General features: G+C 30.9%; 1 protein-coding gene across 3 annotated transcripts in view; it reads right to left on the reverse strand.

Moving 5' to 3' along the window:
• Positions 1 to 2,879: 2,879 nt before the first annotated feature.
• The window catches only part of LOC145662604 (CB1 cannabinoid receptor-interacting protein 1-like), a 583,967-nt gene continuing 569,778 nt past the window's right edge, over positions 2,880 to 17,068 (reverse strand). For all 3 annotated transcript variants that reach the window (XM_081728323.1, XM_081728322.1, XM_081728321.1), the window contains exon 4: positions 2,880 to 11,394. In XM_081728323.1, coding sequence (XP_081584449.1) covers positions 11,274 to 11,394 — 121 coding nt within the window. In that variant the 3' untranslated portion in view covers positions 2,880 to 11,273. The remainder of the gene's footprint in view (positions 11,395 to 17,068) is intronic.

Raw genomic sequence — 17,068 nt, forward strand, 5'->3', positions numbered from 1 at the left:
AACATCAGGCTTCTAGACACACGTCAATTTTGAAGTGGTATCGTATTTTTTTTTTTTTTTTTTTTTTTTTTTTTTTTTTGATTGTGGCTGCATGTGTCATCAAAGGAAAGGCCATTCAGGGAGACCATCTATTCTTGATGTCTGCATCGCCACTCGTGGGGCCACATTCAGTGTCTATGTAGTATAGTAAAAAAATTGAGTTTTTCTTTTAAATGTGACTAATTTCATTTAAATACGATTATCCAAAGCGACGTAATACCACTTTAAAGAATGCTAGTATTTTTATGGACACGCTGTATATTTTGCATATTTCAAGTATGAGAGAAAACATTAAATTCCACAGTTTCGCAATTTGAAAAAAAGTATAATTTCACTTCAGAAAACTTAACTTGGTTTGAATTTTATGTATAAATATATATTTCCTTCTGATTCGGTTGTATGCTTTAAGTCTAAAATCATAGCGACCATTTTTTTTTCAAAATAAGACTATTGGTAGATGATCAGTTATATTTTGCAAATTATTATTAATTATAAGGTATTGCAAATTATATATATAATCCGCAATACCTTATCATTATGTAAAATGGTGTACTTATAAGATTTTTAATCAAGAAGTGAAAAAAAAATCAAAAGAAATTACTTATTTTGTATTATTAGATTTATTTTATTTGATACTGGCTTTTCAAAAGGAAGATTATTCTAGTTTTCTTCAGGATGTTATTTTTAAATTTCGACCGTACCTTACTATTGAAATGGCCAAAGATAGATAATTAGTTGTTCATTTAAATTCATTTTCTTACATTTAATTTCTTGTCCATAATTGTGCTGATTTTATCAATATCATAATCATCTTCCCATAACTACGATTATCAATTAATACATCACATCACATAGCAAAGAACAGACATTTTTTCTGCCTTAATACAATAAGTAATCTTTCACTTTCATTTACTTTTTACTTTTACTTTCATTACGAGATGGTTGTTAAGGATACCAGTACTTTTTAAATAAATATCGCCGGTAGGCTGACACAGTAACATGTATATTTTTTTCTCGAAATTAAGTTATTACCACTTTGAGGCAGTTTAATACCATAATGTTTATCACCTCATAAATGCCGCACTTCAAAATCAAATAGTAGCAGACTTACAGAAATTCAAAGATTTTGCCATATCTCAAAATATACTTGTACTTAAATCAGCATAGTGATGTATCTCTATATAATTCAATTTCGGAAAAAAAATGAGGTATGTCCTATGCCTACCGACGATATGTTCGAATAAAAGATAGTTGCTTAATTTAACAATAGTCAATGCTTGCTTCCTTTGATCAGAGATTTTTCTCTGATCTCCGATGTTTTCGCAACGTCATTTTATGCATGTAAGTTTCATAACGCCAGGTTAGGTTAGGGTGAAATTGATATTCACTATTTAACAGAGGTTATACCTCTGCATATTTTTCAAAACGATCTTTTAAACATTATTTTCGTTATTCGACGATCGGAAAATTTCTTGTTAATGCAACATTAATTTCTTGTTGCCCACCTCGAAACTATTGACTTATTATGTGCTTTGGTTATCTTGAAGAAAGTTGGTATAAAGCTAACGAATATATTTAACATTGATTTAAGATAGACGGGAGATTGTGTGTTAACTCACAGGTAAATATTTCATACGATTTTGTGTCACTGAAGTAATTTTTTCACTGCAGTAATTGGTAATGGTAATAAATATAATAAAGTACAGATACGATAAAAAAAAAAGTCCCTTATTATATCTATAAAGTACGAAAACGTTAATACAGAAACAGAACGTAAGACAAAATCTCCTGAAAATTTAGTCATTCTCTTCTAAAAGGATAATACACAATTTTCCTTATACAAATATACTTACTGTTTTATATTGGATATCACAGATATAATAGTTAAAACTCAAAAAAGCATCATGTTACCTAAATTTCCTAACTTTACTATACTTTGAAAATATTTTGTGCGTGTTTTATTACTGAGTGTAGATAGTAAAAAGATTAACATTCAGAAGAACCCTTACACTTCGATTCTATATGTAAATACAAATATATTTTGATATACTATATATATATATAAGGATGTACAACATAAGAAAGTTAGGAATCTCCATGGACACTCTCACAGTACAATTTTGTGAACACTTTCCACAAAATAACATAACTGAAACCTTAATCACTTCATTTTCTAAAACTTTTTATGTAATTCATCACTAATGTTACTATATTTTCTTCATTCTTATTTGAATGTATGTTAAGTGTTTATATAACTAATAAATTTTTACACGTTGAATATATTATGTTCATTTTTTCGTTTAATTGTGTCTACATTCAGATAACATTTCAGTTTCGAATAGACAACTTTATTTAAGTAACTCTTAGTCCTATTAAGGTTTGTCATAATAAATTTTATTAATAGATTGTTCTAGTTGTCCAGTCCATCCAAATCAGTTTCTGTGGTAATATCAGTGTTTCGGTTTATGCTTAGATGTTCTCAATTCTAGTAGGAAACACTTAATACATCTTTAGTTAACTTTATTTCTTTGTGATATTAACTCTAAGAAATAAATCACTACCCGAAAAAAATATTTCATTTATCTGCTACAATTTCTGTTGAAAACATGGTATAAAGTCACTAGCACAATTGCAGTGACAGTAATAGATAGAGGTAGTGACTTACAATTAACTATTCTCTCGATAGAAATAATTTTACCACGAACTACCACTCTTAATTACGCCATTAATTTTTGTTTCAAGCATATTTTATTGTAAAGTTATGTTATTATGTAGTTTCGCTACTTCTAAATTAGCATTTGCTCTTTATAATATTGTTATTATTGAATTAACTTGACAAAAACATCATTCAATAGTATGATATGAAATTTTGTTAAATAGAGTTTTACAAACAATATTCAGCTTGTAATTTATTAATACATGTGCTGAATGGCTTTGTTTTCACATGTATATAAATTTTGATTTTAGCGAAGAAATGCTACGGGGTCTATTTCAATATTAAACTTTTTTTTTTTTTTTCATTTGAAACAAGTCAATGAACCGCAAAGTATGCGATGTATTATGTATAAATACATTTCTGACTTCTGAACTTGACAAATATTAATTTTATTTTTTCAAGAATAGGTTATCAAGAATAAAAATCTTTTAGAGTTCTTGTATCAAAGATAAACGGGAAGTAAGACATCACAGCAAACGTTACGCATGTTTTCTCGATTAACTTCTGTGCGACAATTATTTCTGTTCCAACTTAGTTCACTGACATTGAACTAATCTATCAATGGAATCCCACTTCAAGGAGCGAGAAATTTCGAGATTAACTTCTTGTTGAGCTTCACTTTCTAAAATTCACCTCACGTAAGCATAAGTAACTTCGTAAATATATGAATTCCATCATTAACTTATATCTGTGCTCTGGTTTAACTGCTGCGCAGTTTTCTTATCTAAATGTAACTGAAGAATATTTGATGAACCTAACTAATGCGGTTTACAAACAACATTTCAAACATAGTAAGTATGAATATGCTTGCAACATGATTATAGAATTTCAGTTTATCTTCATGTCATCCGTTCTGCTTTGCAACACACTTATGAGAGAAAAATTATTGCGAACTTACTTTCGATCTTTCAGTTTTATTTAAACAGAAATGAAATGTATTCAAGCTATTATTGTGTATATAATATATTTTAAAAAGAATACTAATTAATGCCAGGTTGAGGAGCACAGTAAGTTTTACGTGTTTATCATAACATATTCACTCTATACGAGAGATTAATTTAGACCTAGTTCTTATATATTAACGTAGCAATTCTATTAGGTCCTGTCATTAGAATTCATTTGGTCATTTAGTATAGCATATTAAATTATATTTATATCTCCAAGTTGTTGTTAATGTACTATGAATCAAAACTTACATTTACGTTAATGATGCTGGTTAGTTTGGAGTTTGGTACTTCTTTCCAGCACCGAAGCCAATGAATCTACATTTTAACATAGAATCTAAATCATATAAGCGTACACCGCGAATTGAATCTATTTCGTAATAGAGATGATGTAAACGCTAATCATTAAGTTATCAGGGAGGGGTCTACATATAACTTTCAGTTGTAAATTTATTCATTGAGGAAATAGTCTAGTTTGCACCCGATAAATATTGTATTTCAGTTATCATATTGACCTTCAGACGGACTAAAGATTTAAAACAGATTTAAAACAGAATTTTAATTTTGTAATCTGTTATTATTATTATTATTATTAATAGTGTTATTATGGATAGAATTAGGAATCTGAATTATATATCAAGAAAGTAACATTTTTCTTCAATTTCTTGGTGATTAAAAAAGAAAAGGCGAAACTTAGGAACTCTTCTGTACTTTCTACACAAAATTCCAGTTTTCTTTCTCTACATATTTCTCGTTAGCTCTATTTCATCACTTTTTTATCTTTAATTTTTTATGTTTTCAATTTATTAAAATATTATATTTTATATACAAGATGAGTCAAAAGTTTCTTACTACCTATTATAAAACGAAAGCGAATGCAGATAGCTGGAATTAGTAATTGTAGGGACACGTTAGTGCGAGGGGAATATTTACAGTGCTTGTCAGGTGATTGGGTGCATCTTGCTGTCCGCCATTTTGAATCTCTTTCAAAAAGTTTAAATAGAAAGGAGGTCACAAGATATATGAAACAGGGTTAGAATTTTGAGAGAAACTCAATGGCATATTAAGACGTAACATAATTGTAGTAAGTTTGAAGTTATAATCACATGATACTCAAATTAATCTATGGTTTCCAGGTGCTGATCCATGTCATTAGCCAAAGCCGACCGTATAGAGATCATCAAGATATGAAGTGGTGGAAGTGCCCCTACTGTAACTCGTTATTTCAATGAAAGGCATCCTCAACATGCTCCAGTTTTGCACACTGCGTAGTGCTCTAGTTACTGACCCAATTCGAAGAGACAAGTACGGTCGAGGACAGGTCACGATCAGGTAAGCTCAGAACTGTCACTGACGAAGGCACATCTACCACAGTGCTTGCATCATTTTCTATGTCTCCACAGCGCAGCATAAGCCGATTATCACTGGAATGCAATGTCAGCCAAACCTCAATTTGCAGGGTATTAACGACGCATAAGTGGCATCCCTATAAGCTCCAGCTGCAGCAAAACTTTTCTGTGGATCACCCAGATCGGAAAATGCAATTTTGAGAATGGTGAGTTTAACAATTGTGACAGGATCGCAACTTTGAAATGTAAGTTTTACACATCGATGAAACATTTTTTTTTTCGTTACAGGGGAGGTAAAGAAACAAAACTTAGTCTGCTAGTCTCCAGATAACCCCAAGTAGACAGATCCGTGTAAAATGGTTGGTGCAGGGAAAATTGGTGTGGGCAGGGCTCTAGGGAATATGTATCATTAGACCATTTGTTAACCCTGGGACTTTAACTGTATAGTGTTACTTTGACGTGTTAGAACAACTCATTCGTTCCTCAGAGTCGGCCTCGGACGGTAGATTTCCCTTATTTTACGAACATGATTGGACACCACCTCATAATAGACTGTAGGTTCGTCAGTATTTGGGTGAAAAATTTCCTGGTCGATGAATTGGTTGACGTGGGCCATTGGAATTGCCTGTCAGATCACCTGATTTATCACCATTGGACTTGCACTTATGGGATCACCTAAAGGCAATGGCAGGGGATTTGGATCATTTGAAACAATGGATACACGATGCATGTGAACAAATCACATCTGAGAGATTGCTCCGTGTTAATACAGCATGAAAGAAACGTCTGCAAACATGCATAGCGCAACACGGCCAGCACATTGAACACATTTTGTAAGAGGTAAGTTTCATGTAATTATATCTTCAAAGTTAATACAGTTATGTTAAATGTGATTACACTTTTGAATTTCCCTTAAAATTATGGCCCTGTTTCATATATCACATGTACCACTTCCCATTTCAACTTTTTGAACGAGATTCAAAATGGCGGACAGCAAGATAGCGGTCGTTCACCGGACACGCACCATAAAGGTTCCTCCCCGGCTTAATGTGTCCCTACAAACACCAATTCCGGTTATCTACACTGGCTTTTATTTTATAAGGAATGGTAAGAGAATATAGTATGTTTTCCCAGTGCAATCACTTTATCTACTAGTGCCAAGAACTTTTCCATAACTGCAAATTAAGACTGCCTCCGTTCCTGAATATGATACAGAAATGATCATAAAGGGGAGATTAAGTATCAAACCAACACATTTTCAGAGTGGATTATGGACATGAATCAACCAGACACTAACAGTTACACTATTTTGTAAATTTGGCAAAAATGTATTATTATCGAGTTATGTTGTGTGCTTATGTTAGATCCCGGAAGATAGGAAAATGGTAAAGATTGTTTAACTGAACTAGGCAAAACCATTCGCTTTTTTCACAAGCGTTAGGCAATGAATCTTTGACTTGTACTATTGAAAGTTACCAACAACTCTGTTTCTAGTTTCAAAGACGCAAAGCAATCAAAAGTGTTTTTATCCGCAGTGAAGTTCTGATTAATTGATTACAACAAACATGCAGATGTACTGTTTTGTTTGTCTATGGCAGATCCTGATGACTAAGTGTAATTGCTCATTTCATTGGTTTAATTTAACCAAGATTACAGACTTATATCACACGTTGGATATGAAACCTTCAGCACGTCGATGTAAAAGTAAACATTTCCTCAGGAATCACACTTGCAGCTTCTTAGATATATTTGCCCTTTTCCTGTTCTTCCATTTGTATATTCTCCTTTCCAGCATCGGAGCTACATTAATCATATTATCCATATTCACTGGCTTTGCTTCTTGTAGACTTTAATTAAATTTAAACTACTTGCTTAGCAAAACAATATATTCAAAAATTAATAACGTATAACAGTTTCGCTATTTGGATTATTCTGTAAAGTGATTGGTTGGTTTGAGCCAATCAGAGAACAGGAATACTACAGATGTCTTTTCGCCGTTCGGAGTATTCTGTAAAAGAATTGGCAGGTTTGAGCTAATCAGAGAAAAAGAATACTGTAGCTGTCTTGTATATTTAATCTGTCGTGGTCTGTGAATTTTATAGTGTCTGATGAAGCCAAAGTACTAGATAGTTGCGAAACTGTTACATGTTATTAATATTTAAATAAAAGTATTGTTTTGTTCACTGAATAGTTTGAATTAAATAAAAGTAAACGGTTCATTACCAAAATCTGTTCATGGCGAGGTTTAAGACCTAGATTGAACGCACATCAATACCAATGGTCGAATTGGTAGAATGGCTAACGGCCATTCATTCATGTGATGAAGAAGAGTAAAAACTGACAATATGTCCAGAATATTAGTCGCACAAAATGAATGTTGGTAATGCCGCTTGTTGGAATGATAATGTGAATCAACTCATTAGAGGAATTAACCCAATGGAGTCAGATTTCAATGTTCTGCTGTAAGTATAACAATCAGATTTGAATATCTCAGAGTCGTCTCCACTGCATGAACATTTTCAAAAATTTATAATAAATGAATAAATAACTAAGTTAATAAATATTTCGCCTCTGCGTAATCCTGCAACCCAAACTTTCACTTATTGTAGGTATAACATATTTCCTGTGTGTTAAGCACTTCACAATCAATGATTCCAATGGGTTAATCGTGATCAGAGCAGGAAAAATTGATGTGGATTCTAAATGTTTCATTAAAATGACGAAGCTAGGTAAAAGGAAAAGAAGCAAAATATAATGTTGCTGTTGTTTAGTTTAACTATAGCGATGATAATATTTATTGATGTAACTGTGTGATGAATGTTCTCTATGGTTAGAATTGATTAATGAAGTGTAAAGGCAAGGAGGATTGACCAGCAAGTATTATTAATGTTGTTAAAGCTGAGAAATAAAGTTGAAAGTAACAGTCCTGATTCACCATTTGATATGGGAATGCGGTATAATAACTATTGCAGTTAGGCATTTCGACTACCAACGGATATGGAGTTGTTGAGTGTATGAGATTTAGATCATTGTAAACTCAGAATGAAAACTGTATGCCCAGAATTTTAGACCTACACTGATCAGTAATGTCATTCCACTAATACAGCAACAGTTTGCGGCGAATTGGAGGGAGAACTATTTTACTCAGCAGGTCAATGTGAAGGTGATCCTGCAATTTCCTTTGCATTCAGCAAATCTGGACGGAATATTATTAAAATGCCAAAATTTGAAATAAAAAAGTTAATGTAAAAATATAGGAGATTGGATATACAGGATGTATATTTTACTTAATACGAACATCTGGCAAAAAGTAATTAGTCACTCATGCAAATGTCTGACCAACAAATTTCTGTATTTGCGTGCTTTATAAAAGTCAGTGAAGATACGAATATCAAAATAGCATCACAGGAAATACAAAAGTTAAATACGGAGGTGAAAGATACGAGCTGTGACGTTTCGTTTGATTTACGGGCAAGGAGATGAGGTTGATCAGGGGACGCGGCGAAAGAAACTTAGGAGTCCAAACTTCAAATTATAGCAATGAGTGAATGCATGCTATTCTCAGCAACAAATATGTTCTAAAAGACTTCCTAGAGTCGGAATGCTTAGACAGACCAGTCTATCAACTTTTAGGCTCTTAATACCTTTTAATGAGAGCCCTGTTTTCAGTAGTCACTCCTCTGGTGGAAGTTGTTTTGTCTGTCGATAGATATAGTGCATTTTTGTAGAACTTATTTTAATTGACACGCAAGTTAACTTTTTGAAAGAAAGTAGAATTTAATACACACCCGAAATCATTTGAATAAATTTTTATCAGCAATTTAAAAAAAAATATATAATTTCATGCTCTTTTTCAAAAATTTTAGGTTCAGAAACAAAAACTGAAAAATTGTCTTCATTCTTCAAACATTTTTTAACAGTTATTTACATTACACACACATTTTCCATTATGCAGGTAGTAATTATCACTCGCAAAATAACATCGGTAATAATAATAATAATAATCATAATCATCATCATAATCATAATCATAATCATCATCATAATCATCATCATAATCATAATCATCATCATCATCATCATCATCATAATCATCATCATCATCATAATCATCATCATAATCATCATCATCATCATCATCATCATCATCATCATCATGATGATGGTGCTTACAATAAAAACTCAAAGAAACATTGTCGCTGGTTGTATCGGAATTTAGCGTTCCCTTCAGCACCAAGGCTATATGAGATATAAACCTACATCTTAACGTGTGTGTAAATCCCATGAGCTTTTGCCAGGGATCGAATTCAGGTCTCGCGCACCGAAGACGCGTATGCTAACCATATATGCAATATGCCGAAAAGAAAGATGTTCGTTCACCAAAATAGAATGCGAAAATTAAATTCTCTCTCCTTAGAATTACCGTTAGGGGTTCTTTGTACTAAAAACAATCATAACACTTTCACTCATGGGAAGGAAAGTGTAAATACAAAGGAAAGTCTATAGACGCATTCTTCGAAGAGAGAAAAATCCTTTTATCACGTGCATCTACAGACCCATTCCCCAAGAAGAGAAAAAATCTTTTAATTACGTGCATGTATAGAAGCTCCCTCCAATTTACTGTCAGAGGCGAAACGAGTCTCCATTAAGGGGGTTAATTAAATTGTTGATATTTGTAGTAAACTCACACAATTAAATAATCTTAAATCACGAACTTTCAGATGAAGTTTACTTTAATTGAGGGGGTGAACGCAACAGTGGTCTAACCCACATTTTTAAAAATGGAGAAAAATAAACACATGTGGTTTTTCATACAATATATATATGTACAATGTATGACACATTCAACCACTTGCGGTTGCTTTTGGTATATTGTACAAAAAGCACATGTGTTTAACTTGATTTTTCTTCATTTTTAAAAAAATGTCGGTTAGACCACTGTTGCGCTCACCCCCTCAATTGTTATAATTGATAATAATAGAACTTATTCCTTTTGTTTTGTAGTGATAACAATTGCTTATCATTGAAGAAAACATCGCTGAAGTTATTCAAGGATTGAGTTGGAATGCAAGATACTTCTGATAATCTTACGTCTACCTAAATGTGGTATTTAAGAGTTGTTTAGTAAATGCAACATTAGAACATTGTCTTCAGCGGCAATCACCCAACAGCCCTGTCTTCAATATGCTAGGTTTTGGGGTGCTCAATGCTATCCAGTAAAAGTAACTGCAAAAACAATTCAAGAACTGGTTTATTGTGTTATCCAAGTATTTTACCTGAATTTAGAATAGAACAGCTATATAATATTTTACTCACCTCGCAGAAGTGTATGAAATGCTGTATGATCCAACGGAGGCAACTGATATCAAATACGTTATATGATGTAAGAGAAGCTACGATGTCCGAGTCAATTACCTGAAACTCTCTAAAGCAAACTAAAAATTTGTAGATGCAACAAACAACCACTAGCTTAAGATGTACTGGAGCGTAAGTGTTGCAAAATTTAGAATTATGTATACCACATTTTGGAATATTACTCATACCAATTCTAGAATTTGTGTACTATATTTAGGAACAATATGTAATATTTCTAAATTTCTATACCCCATTTCGAAACAAATATAACAATGCTATGCCATATCTCGGGGGAAAATAGCATTTCTTTACCATATTTTAGAACGGATGCAGTAATATTTATTTCAATCTCAGTAATATTTGTTCGCTTTCTTTTAAAAAATAGACAATGGAAAAAATAAATAAATAAATAAATAGCGATACGATCCCAGTAAGCTCTAATTTATTGTCCTTTCAACAACAAAATGCTGATATACTGTTTGTTACGTTTTTATTTACCAAGTATTATCCTCTCATTTTAATCTTGAAATATGTATTTTATTTTGCTTTTAGCATGAGATATCGACACATTGGCACACATTACATGTAAAAACAAGAAGCCATCCAGTACATGTGAACGCTATAAATTTTTTTCGCATTATAATTTAGAGTAAGGTTTTTTTAAAGTCATCATCATGAGTTTTGAACTAAATGCGTGTGCAGCGCTGCAAAATCACAATGAAAGAAAATAGCTCATGAAAAATAACAAGGCAAAAACACAAAGCCTCTGTGATCAAAAGCATGAGATGTGTTGCTTTTGATATAGATTTCTGCTGTTTATTTTTTTAGTAGTCTTAGAATAAAAAAAAATGTTAAAGGTTCCTTCAGTAATTAGAAGCAATGAATCAGTTGGCACGTCCACTTGTTACACAGCATCCGGAAGATGATGATCAGAAGCGAAGATGAAAGGAATAGACTTAAAGGCCACATGTGGATTAATAACTCCGCTCTCCTGCAAGTCAGAGAAAAACAGTGAGAAGAACACGCCACCAGCAGAGTCATATAAGAAAAATTAGAATATAAACGTTTGTTAATTTTAATTTTAATTTTGGAAATTAAGAAAAATCATTCAAATGTGTCAATAGGAGTCAAAGAGGAAAGACTGAGATAGAAAAATCAAAATAGAAAACTTCAAAGCAACCTAAAATCCTAGAAATAATAATCATAATGAAGAAGAAGAAATTAAAAGAAGCACTCTACTAAAGCTACTGCGTGCAAACGACTCCTACCATTTCTTCAGATAAAGACTAAAAAAGGTAGCAATCCAGTGCAGAATATCGTACTAAGCCCACAGAATAATATGCATACTACAGTAAATTTATGTAGAAGTTTAGGGTTTGGTTTAACTTACATCTGTCCCAAGTATCTGTTGAAAGTAGGTAAATGTCGCAATATAGTTACCATTATTATTTTAAAAAATAATCCAATGAAGAAAATCAACATTTTCTTTCAAAACGAAACTTAATACTACATTACTAAAATATTTATCTTACGTATTAGAGAAAGACTCGAACTTTAAAAGTAATGAATGAAAAATGTCAGTGATTTTATATATATAAGAAAGGATCTCATCTTGCTACAAATTGTTGGCCACAACAAATAAGCATAGACTACTTACTTTTTGATTTGCCCCGAGTTTCATGTCGTGTCCAGTGAGGTATTATAATAAAGTTACGATTTTGTTCACATGCTCTTTTGCGATTAGATACTTTTTCTACAATGATTTAACATTTAAAACTAAAGTAGAAAAGACATGAAAAGAATCTTATTCAAATTTTAGATAAAAATAGTTCGATAATATAGCAAAATTCGTTCTACACACGATTTTATTGTTCGTTAATTTGGTCCTCAACTAAAATCCAACCAATTTATAATACGGTCTCTTCAAATTGTGGATATTCGCGTTATTCGTGGAATTTTCTTTATTTCTTAATCTGAATTTGTAGTCAGTTTGTGACGAAAAGCCTTGGTCCTAGAAACTGGAGACTGAGGAATCAAAAATTCTTTTTGCGGTTAAAACAATGGGTCATAATATATTCGTGAAATACAGAACAGGTGGCATCCAATTCTTTATCTAGATTTAAACATATGTACTCGATATGTTGCGTAGATTATGAATAGATTTGTTTTCTGTCCAAGGAAATTGTGATAATTCTAATCGACTTCCCAAAAATATAAATGTATATATATATATTTGTATAAATGTAAATGTATATATAAATGTAAATTACTTTTCGCTTTCAGTGCCTTCTTCTCGCGTAAGGAATTTTAAATTTTCCTACTTCGTCGTCTCTACTTTAAATAATAATTGTAACGATTTTGCCGTATAAAGGTTTTGTAAGTTGCGGTGTTCACAATATCGTAGTGATATGGTAGATTTTAGTTCTTGTATTCTCTTCAACTGCAGCGATAGCAGTTTTTTCTTTTCTTTCATTCTCTCTTTTTGTTTATTTCTTTCTGCTAGTTAACTGTCTGTAATCAATAGGTTATTGTGCATCTTTAAGTATAGCTGGCAAAGACATTAACGTAACACTGCTTGAGAAAGCATAGGACAAGGCAACGAAAAGACGAAAATACATAAGTGATAAAAGAAGTCTAGCTTCACTGCTAACACGATGGTGCAGCTAAAGGATATTTTGCAAAATCGGTTTCAGAAGTGTTTCCAACATCTTTGTGAACGCGTTCTAGACGTGACTAGCTTCGAATAAAATTGAATGTAAATTATTTTACTATTTATATATAAATGTAAATTATGTAAATTATAAAAGTAAATATGTAAAATGTAAATTATAAATAAATATAAATGTAAAATAAGTATAAATGTAAATTATAAAAGCAAAAACGCGTAGCCTACATCTTGCTTTAAAAAGACATTTACTGTTGTCCATAGTAGCAGCAAATACTTATTTTCTTTATCTTTTCGGATTTTTATTGCAAACATTTCATTATTAAACATTGCTTTAAGTTTGTGAACGGAAGGTCTTTTCAAGGGAGACAAACGACTGTTTTCTGAACATTACCGTACATTATTTTTGGAAAATGAACTTAATCCGACTAAAACCACCAATAATAAAACAATAACAAACACACTTGAAAATAATTGTTCATATTATACCTAGATATATCTGTCCACATACCTAGGTATATACTATCTGATCCATTAAGAAAATCTGAAGGCCTTCGTAGATTTTGCTTCAAAATAAAATCAATATGCAGAAAGACGACAGGAGTGCCGATTATAAAGTCGACGAAAACAAAAAATACGTATTTGCCAAGTCCTCAGCCCAACAATCGACCAAGTTTTGTAATGTGAACAGATGAAAACAATTCCTTTGACACGTTAATAAAGCATTTCAATATTGTGAAAATATTTCAGTACATCATGTCAAAGAAAGAATCCTTTTCCTACAGAAACTGTGGACTTACAATGTAAAATACTGAAAAACTAGCTACAGAGTATCTACATGAAAAATGAATCTACGAATTATACAAATCCAATCACCTACGGTCAAAATTCAAAAATGAAATGAAGATAGAACTGCTTATGTTTTAGAAATTAATATTCTAGTATACTTCAATTGAAGTTCACTACTATTCGTGCATTAAGCAAAGCTTCAAATATCTACAAGTGCTTTTCCTAAATTTACAGAAAGAAACTGCAAGAAAAATTTATGGAAATAAAGCTTTTCTTTTCAGGACGTGCAAATTGATTCGTGCAAGAAGTGATACTAAAAGAAAGACGTTTAAATAATAATAATTTTTCTTGGAAGATCCAAGAAAGGTGCAGATTTCTATATTTTTAAGTGTTGCTGTTAAACGTGCATGATTCATAGTGCATAAAGCATAAATTTTAGACAAGAAACCTCCATAAATAGTACGGTACAGGTTTCATTACCTACTCATATATAATCGTAAACTTCTTTTTTTTATAAAAAAAGCATTAATAGAATCAAAGTTAGAAGGAGGCATTATATGAATCTAGATACAATTTCTGTTTTAAATAGATATATATCCATTTTCTCATGATGATACAAATGAACACTGTGATATTCTGCCGAAAGTAAACTTAATCATTGTGTGAATTACTTACAGTATGCTTCTTCCACTTATTGCGATAAAAGTTATTAATTAATTAACAACATTCGTGAATGAATTTTACAAATATATATATTTATTTATTGATAAAAAGTACTATTTATATCCAGGAAATAATATATTTCGAAATTTGATATGCACTTGTTAAGGCAAAAACTATATTATACTCCTTCTGGATTTACAATTCGATCACTGCATATACTAAATTTTGTCATTTCCATATTGCTAATAAGGAATTTTCTTCCATTCTAGATCTTTTCTAACCTTGATTCTACTAATTTGCCATTATAGTAAATTCTATTATTTAAATAATATAAAATCTTTACTTGACTTGAGACAGGATAAAAGACAAGAATATGTTTATTTGATAGCATGGATTAATGTATTGAGAATAATATTCATAGCTTGTACAAATAAAGAGTTTTATCTGCACAAACTATGGAAATCTGTTACTTTTAACTGAATCAAGTGTAAGATGGTTAAGTCGTCTGCCCTTAAATAAAAACAAAAAATCTATACTGTATCATTTGTTCAAAAGAATAAAACCGCTAAGTTACGCTTTCACACGATAAGGTACAGTATTCTGTTAGTACAGGAAGTACTAACTTCTACGAAAAATAAAGTTTTAAAAATAATCACGAAAGGAGTAAAGGGCAGAGTTTTAGTTGTCTGTTGAACATAATGTCTTTTTGAAAATAAATACCAACTTATCAGTATAATTTATAGTAAGCATCATGGAAGAAATTATTGGAAATACTAGGGTGCAATGAATTATACAAAACAAATAATGTGTATACATAATTTCATGTTAAAACGCAAATCATCACTTTACAAATAATAAAGATTTTTCTTCGATAAGCTTTCGATGGTGGACATTAGAAGTGCATTTTGCTTTACTGTTTTGTGTTTAAGGTAATCTTGAAACGCAGGAAGAGTGAAATGAGGAATCAACTACAAGGATGAATTCTACTCTTGAGTTTGTAAGGGAGTGGAGAAGAGAAAAAGACAAAGAAGAAACAGGGCGTAAAGATAAGAATACACAATTTCACATAATTATTGTATAAATTAAAATAATAAGACTAGTGACGGAACACTCGTTGGCTCACCGCAACCGACTAACATGAAATAACTTCGCTGAATATGTAAATATACATAATGACTCTACAATCTTTACTTACAAATTTTCGACTTTAATTACATTTCAATAAGTTAAATATATATTCTTTTTTTAAATATGATAAACATGTTGTATATTGATTTCACTCACATTACCTTACAACAATGGTTTGCATATATTATAAAATAACATTTATAAACACGACGTATTATAAACATGATATACAAATATATATTAAATTTACGAATTTAACAGTTTTAGCAAAAGTTATAACTATTGTCCCTGATGTTTTAAAATTAGTGTCCAAAAATATGCCATTATGATTTTTTTTTTTTTAATTTCAGAAAATTCGGTTTCTATTGGAACAGATTTGTGATTATACTAAATAGCTTGGTCAAACTTGTGTTATCGTAGCCTAAACATTATTTGATCCGTTTGAAATTTGCTTCAGTGTCCAGATCAGTTCTACAATAAATTATTTTAAGTAAACTGCTGCCATCACCATGTAAAATTTTGGGAATTGAAACATTAACTAGATTTTAAATTAATAAAATAAACTATTAACTGATTACAGTAGTTTTAATTCTTGATACTTTAAAGTTCCGTACTTATCACATAAAAAAAGCTTTTGATTGCTGTCGATGAGATCTTACTGTTATTCTATACTGAAAGAGGTTACAAAGCAATAAAAGAAGAGATAGTATTATTGTTTTATAATATATTAATTTTCTATCAAAATAGATATCTATAATGTCCATATAATATAGAATATATAGGTCGAACAACCTCTTATTTGACATAAATAATAAAACCTAACGAAAAGGAATAATGGCCGTATTTATCGCATTTCTATCACAAGATATTTTACATAATAGAACACAATAATATGTATCTAAATTTCAATCATATCCACTTTGAAATATTATGGAAAAATAGGATTTCCATTTATGTTATAAAAGACGAGAAATATTTTTCTCAGAACAAACTAAATGAATACATAAATAAAAATAAAATAATTCAATGAATAAAATGATTTAAGTGTAAATTAATACACTTACCGTTCATATTAGAAATAATATACTTATTTTCTTGACCTCAATGTACTAAACTAATTTTGTCTTTGTCTACTTGGAAAATACTTAACATTTAGTAATGAACACTAAACATTGAATATTTAATCATGCGTACAAACTCATAAATTTGCCAAGATGTATGTTTACTTTTCTTATTTTTACTATATCACATCAACTACTAATAACGGCTAATAATCTAACATAGTGACAAATATGGTATTTTAATGAAAAGATACGTTGAAGTTTATTCCGCTTATCAAAATACAATATTAACAAAAATGACTTTTATTCTAAAAATAAAATTCGTTTTCCATATTTATAGCTAGTACCTGTTCCTTTTT

Source organism: Thermobia domestica, chromosome 10, assembly GCF_964235325.1.
Source record: "Thermobia domestica chromosome 10, izTheDome1.hap1.1, whole genome shotgun sequence".
Lineage (NCBI taxonomy): Eukaryota > Metazoa > Arthropoda > Insecta > Zygentoma > Lepismatidae > Thermobia > Thermobia domestica.